This window comes from Physeter macrocephalus, chromosome 15 (genome assembly GCF_002837175.3).
Source record: "Physeter macrocephalus isolate SW-GA chromosome 15, ASM283717v5, whole genome shotgun sequence".
Lineage (NCBI taxonomy): Eukaryota > Metazoa > Chordata > Mammalia > Artiodactyla > Physeteridae > Physeter > Physeter macrocephalus.
In genome coordinates this window covers 20,178,330-20,184,869 of record NC_041228.1, presented here as the reverse complement: position 1 = coordinate 20,184,869, position 6,540 = coordinate 20,178,330, and the positions used below count along the sequence as shown (strand labels likewise).

The window sequence follows — 6,540 nt, the reverse complement described above, 5'->3', positions numbered from 1 at the left end:
GAAGCCCGCGCACCGCAACGAAGAGTAGCCCCCCCTCGCCGCAACTAGAGAAAGCCCGTGCGGAGCAACGAAGACCCAACGCAGCCAAATATAAATAAATGAAAAAAACAAAAGAGCACATATGTGTGTTAAAAAAAAAAAAACAAAAAACTGTGCTTATGTGGTTTATTTTAGAAATGCTTTTGTGCTATCATACACCTGTGGGGAAAAAGGTGCTAATATTTTACATTTAAAACCTGAGAAGCACAATTTCCAACTTTCATTCCTCCAAGGCTCCCTGTTGGATCACGAACTCGCTCAAGGTGTCTGGGAATATAGTTCAGGAAAATGGGGAATCAATACATCATCATTTACTTGAGCACATTTTCTTTTTGCTATAAATGCATTTGATTTCGGCTTATCATTCAGTGAATTCACAGCCTATTCCCAAAATTCACTGGAGCCAAACTGAAAAGTCTCCAAAACTCCTACTTAGACTAAACGGCACCGGGGACCTCCACCTTAGTCGGCAATGAAAAGAAATATGTAAGCCTTCGAGCAAAAGTTCTCAAGTCTGACGATGCCCTTAGTAGAGGCTGTGTGTCAACCCCGCAAACTAGATGACAAATTATGCATGTATGTGCTTTCTTTTTCACAAAGTTGATCCAAAGTCTTTATCAGCTTCCCAAATGATTCCAAGAGAAATCCCACAAGAAACACCATCAATAAGGACCTTCCCGTGGCTGGAGAGCTTTCAGGTGTGTCTGTAATTAAAGATGGAATACTGGAGGTCAAGGAGAAAAAGTTAGAAGGTCTGCTTTCTAGGGCTACCCCTGCTACTAAACAGTTTTCTGACCTTAAGCGAATCCCTTTAACAGTCTATCCCTCCACTTCCACGTCTACAAAATGAGGATGTGTGGAAGTTGTGTGATCACTTAACTTCAAGACCCGTAAAAACACAAGGATTGTGAGGTACAGCTTCAACAAACAGGAGAAGGTGTCCAAAAGGCCTGCACAGAATCCTGCCTGTTTCCAGAAGAGCTGCTTAAAATATTCTCCACCGCTTTCCTCAAAGGGGTCAAAGATAGAAGCCACCTCTCATTTCCTTCTTTTTCTTCTATTTCAGAAAGCCAAATTTGAAGTTTCACAATAATGCCCTTTGAAGGGATCTGCACTATGAAGTTCATGCAAAAATACGGAAATTCTGTAAGGGTGTGTAAGAAGCTCAAAAGATGTAAAACAGAATTTCTCTAAAGCCTCATTACAAATCATGTAATCACTGCAGCAACTTATTCTAGCCTGTGTCATCTACATCTGTTAATATATGTAACTGATGAAAATTAATTATGGGTGTCATAAAAATGGATGTTTTAATATAATCCTGGAAGTCTGGGTCGAAAATATTGCTCTGTTACCAGAAAAAAGTCTTTTCCTTCATTCCATGCAGTTCTTCTATACCTTTAGTAGTAAATGTCTGATTTTCACAAAAGTGAAGTTGAAACAGAAGTCCTCAACTAAACGTTTATGGTCACATAAGGCTAAATTTCGCTAAAAGCAACTTTTTTTTTAGTTGATACACTTGTACATATTCTATAGTATCCTAATTCGGCCATGATACCATAAATTTTCAATCTAATTATCAGACCCCCTAAGTCCAAAGCAAAGTTATATGTGGTTGCTTGTGGCAGCAAATTAAACTGAAGGCTTTTCATAGGCACTTGCTAATAAAGAAAAGAAGCAGATGAAAACTGATCCTGTTTTTATAAGCCATTATCAAATGAATGCTTAGAGAACCCTAAAGCAGTCGAAAACCCATTCCACCAAAGGATAAACTAAGGTTCAAAGTGCTGAATCGAAAGTCACACCATGAGACAGTATGAGAAGTCAAACTTAGATGGCTTCTATAGACCTAAGTGCAATATCCTCCTCTAAAACCCTGGGAAGAGATTAGCATTTGATTGAAGGAGTTCTGCATCTGACACACGCACAGCTGACTTACAGAAAACATCCGTATAAGTAGCAAAGTACAATAGTTGCGCTTACTTCAGAGCACAAGACAGGTTGCCTGCTATGTGAGCATTCTCACCACATTTCGGAGCTCATTCATTCTTCATCTCTTCCAAAGTCAACGGCAAAGGCAAATGTTTGCAAGCACCATTTCTCAGAGATAAAGCGTTCAGATAACCCAGTGAGAGGAAGGAGTTAAAACTCCAGGTCAAGCAGGTCGATGAATATAAACGTTCTGCAACACCATCCCGTCCTGTGAAACAAGGTTAGAGCTGGAAAGTATGCAAAAGAGGAATGAAGAAAATCCAGAAGTGACTCTGAAAGAAATCCCTGCTCAGGAGAAAGAGGCAACTTGCTTCCCTTATGAAATGCCACTCTTTAGATGAGACTCAGTCCTGAGGGCCTGACCCCTTGTGGTCTTTAAACATAAACCAAAACAAGGGCGTGGGGGTCTGATTTCTTGATGCAACGACAAAGAGGTCAAAAATTAGTGAAATTTAATTAGCAAAAATTAAAGTTTCTTGGAAACCAACCCCTCCTTCCCTTATTGCCAAAAAATCTCTAGAAAAACCTTCTGCAGAGAATGTAGACGATTTGTTTTGGGACTAGGAGAGTAAAGCAGATATGACTGTTGCATCGGATAGAGGGTGTTTCCCAAATAAGTGTATAATTCAGATTTCTTAAGATCTCCCCTCCAGCTCCTTTAGAGGAATGAAGACCATCATGATCCTTCTATAAAATTCGGTGAGACTGCTTTAGAAGACACTGAAAGGTCAGACTTCATTTCCAGTTACTCCACCATAAACCAGACAAAGAAATTCCTCAAAGGCTATGAGCATTTTTTTTCTTACAGGCACCCACAGGAATAGGTCAGTGTAAATGTCGTGTAAACAAAGCGTTCATTACTAACCACAGTTTGTTTCTTCTGTGAGAAAATTTTAATCCATGGCAACTGCACCCAACATTCACACATAACTGCCCCCGAAGCAGAGGAAAATTTAGATTCATAATTGACCCTACAGCCTCGGGCTTTGCTTATGCTCGAAGAGCAAGAGGTGTTGGGGTTTGGGGAATCCCAGTGTTTGATACTTTCTCCTTCACTGTCTAGGATCAAGTACAGGAGGACTTGAATCTCCCTTCCAATCACTCCTACAGAGGCCCGAGTGTCTGAGGAAATCCACGGACAACAATCCAACCTTTCATTTCAGGGTCCTTTCCCCACCATGCCCCTTCCTGTTCCAATCAGGTCTGCAAAGCGTTTCCCCTATTCTGCATTTCATGAGTCAATTGCAAAATCCGCCAACCTCTGCCAGTTCCTCTTGTACTCAGCTGAGAGGTTCCCCTTCCTCCCTGGGTAGCACAAGGCTGCTCTGGTTTTTAACTGGCGTAACGTGGAAATGCACTGTAGGAGCTCACTAACTCTTTCACAGCCAGACAGAAGTGAGAGAGTCTGGGGCTCCCACCCCATCGACGAGGAAACGGACCCTCCAAGCTCAGGTTAAAGCCGATTCGTAGAAACTAGTTTTGACCCCAAGCCCAGTGTGTCAGTTACTGTCACTGGGAAGGAAAAGGAAGAGTGAAAAGGAAGAGTGAGAAGGTCTACAAAGTCTCCAACTCAGTTACTTAGCAACTGGACAAAACTTGCTTCACTCCAGAGGGTAAAGAGGCAACTCACAGCGCATTCAGAGAGTTACAGTCTCCGATTTACATGCAAATTGATAAAGACAAAAGGGAAAGGGAAATCTAAATTAGCAACTGGAGTTTACAGCAGAGGGGCTGAGGCCCAGATTTTTTAAAAACAGCTTCTCCTAGGGAGGCAGGATATATACATGCCAACAAACACACATGAATGAATGCATGCATGCAAGATCACAGGCCCTAACCAGTTTACAGTCTCCCTTCATAAAAGTCAATGCCATCTGGGAATAGGGGAGAGGCAGGCACAGAAAGTTTAGTAGCTGAAATTGAAGGACTTCCACTGCTAACACAAATTTAAGGTTTGCAGAAAGATGACAATTGAAGGGTGGGAAAATTCCGGGGAAAGCTGCTCCCCCCGGTCGTGAGAAAAGCAAATAAAGCATCAATCTTGGGGTAAGGTCCCCGGACTGTGGGTGGATCCAGAGCCTCTCGGGTCCCTTAGACCCTCACAAACACCCTCCTGGATCCACGGGTGAAGTGCAGTTTCCAAACTCGGATCAAACCCACACCCTTCATAGAACACACATCACCCTGAAGGTTTTCCAAGCAAGAGGGAAACACGGTCACCTACTGGGCCTAGGAAAGTGCTCCAGGATTTTCCGTTAGCCCGAGGAGCTCAAACTCTGGGTCCTCAGCTCCAAGCTACACACCAGAAGCAGGCTGCTCAGTCCCAGGCTCAGAGCAAAAGGAAGAGGACCCGAGGGGTCCCCTGCCCCACCCCCATCTCCCAACTTCACACCTGGACCAGGTGGGCAGGGCCCAGGGCTGACCCGCTGAGGCCCATCAGCTAAGCCACTTACCTCTCATACTCAGTGTTGTCTCTGTCACAGCGAGAATCCTTGTGCTTTTGCCAGTCTTTGCCATGCTTGCAGGTGGTGAGAAGCACGACGTCTTCCCCGTTATGGACGTGATATAAGGCATTCCTGGTGTCTGACCCTATCCCTGTCAGGTACCTCTTCCCCTTGAAGACTAGCATGTACTTCCTGAGAGGAGGGATAGTGTTAAACTTCAAAAACCCCCTCTCCCCTCCTGTCCTGGGATGATCCTTAGAAAAGAGGGGAATAGAAACATCAAAGTTGGGTCGGAAGTTTTCAGTACTGATGCTGGCTTTGGCCAGCATCGCCTGGCCGATGTCAAACCCCACATCCTCGGTGTAGTCAGGCCAAGTGCCAGAATATAAATTAAAAATTAAATGATTCCTACCACTGTTCCACAAGTGGAGACTCTGCACTTTGGATCTCAAATTGTGCACATACTGAGGTGACAACTGGTCTCTGTCTAAAGTATCCAGACTCAGGACAAAGAGGCACGCCTGGCTGGGGTCCGAGGTGTAGAACCTGGAGCCCTCGATGGCCGCTAGAATGTTTTGGTAACTTTCGGCGATTTTCTCCCCTTTTTGCTGCGGGTATACGTAGACTTTGAAGCCGTTTTTCTTGCAAAGGGTGAAATCGAAGCAGGACTCCATGCGGCACTTCTTGCCTTTGTAGATGCTCGAGTTGGCGTCTCGCTTCTGCCGTGGGGAAATGTGCACACTGGAATCCTCGTTTTCCAATTGATCCCAAGGAACGAAGGGGCGCAGAGCGTCCGGGAAGCGTGGCCAGAAATGATCCGGACTCGGGTGGTGCAAGCCATTCCGACGGCTGTGCTCTTCTCTCCGGCTGTGGCTTCTCGATGCCCTAAACTGCAAGCCTCCGAAATAAAACAAAAGGGCGAGACAAGAGCCAGCTGAGAGCAGGATGAAATAGCGTTTTTTGGCCTGCATGTGTCCTACCTGGGTCAAGAGGATTGTAAATAAACACAAGAATCACCCAAGTTTCCCAATCAACACTTTCAGCTCCAGTCCGCCATCTTCCCGCCTGTAAAGACTTCAAACTCTCCGCTCCCACCTTCTCTGGATGCCTTTCCCCAAGCCGTGGACTGATCCAGCGCATGTGGGCGATTTCTTTAACTTTCTCCCCTTCGGTCTTTCATCTTCGGGTTGCACAATAGACGGGAGAGAGCGGGGCTGAATATTTCGCACCCAGGGCGGGCGAGCAGCGGACTGTAATTCTCTTGCATGCAACAAGACGGAGGAAAAGAAAGAGAGGGGGGAAAAAAATCTCTCGATGCCCAATCAATGACAAGACGAAGTGATTTCCTTGCCTCTCGGATTCCTCTCGGCGCCGTGGAAAACGAGCCCCGGGAAAGCAACTTCAACTCATCCACACTCCGGGGCAGAGCACTCCGGTTCCAACAAGTCAGCCGATCTCCGGGTTCAGCCGGCTAGTGCATCTTGCAGCTGGGGCGCCGTAACCTCACAAATCCCTGCATCTCTCTTTATTCCCTTCTGCAGCGGCTCCGAGACTCCGGCGGTGTTTACTCCTGCGCTCGCGGGGCCGGCCCCCGGGACGCGCGGCGGCCCGGCAGAAGGCGGCGGCGCTGGGTGACGGCGGCGGCGCGTCCTCCCCGCGGGCAGTGCCGGCCCCGAGCGGCGCTTCCCAGGCCCCCGCGCGGTTGCTGCCGACCGCCGCGTTCGGTCGCCGAATGTTACCCGGTTCTGAATGTTACACTTACACATTCCATTCCCGACACGACAGCGCTGACCTCATCCATCCACGCAGCCCGCGCTGCCATTGGCCGAGCGTCACGTCCGGGGGGGGCGGTGCTTCCGCTGCGCCCATTCATAACCCCCGGCCACCGGCAGAGGCGCCGGCGCGGCGCTGGGGGTGCGGACGGCGCGCGCGGAGCCCGGGGCGCCCCTGCTGGGTCCCGGCGGGCGGAGCGGGGGCGGGGGGGGGGGCGGCGGCCCAGTGCGATCTCCGTGGCCCCCTCGGGTCGTCTCGGGCGGGACCCCGGCCTGGGGCGGACCGCCCCCTG

At 48.0% G+C, this 6,540-nt stretch overlaps 1 protein-coding gene across 1 annotated transcript in view; it reads right to left on the bottom strand.

Moving 5' to 3' along the window:
- The window catches only part of EXT1 (exostosin glycosyltransferase 1), a 311,978-nt gene extending 305,738 nt beyond the window's left edge, over positions 1-6,240 (bottom strand). Inside the window, exon 1 of the mRNA XM_024129428.2 lies at positions 4,485-6,240. Within this exon, the coding sequence (XP_023985196.1) occupies positions 4,485-5,446 (962 nt within the window). The 5' untranslated portion in view covers positions 5,447-6,240. The remainder of the gene's footprint in view (positions 1-4,484) is intronic.
- Between the last annotated feature and the right edge of the window lie 300 nt (positions 6,241-6,540).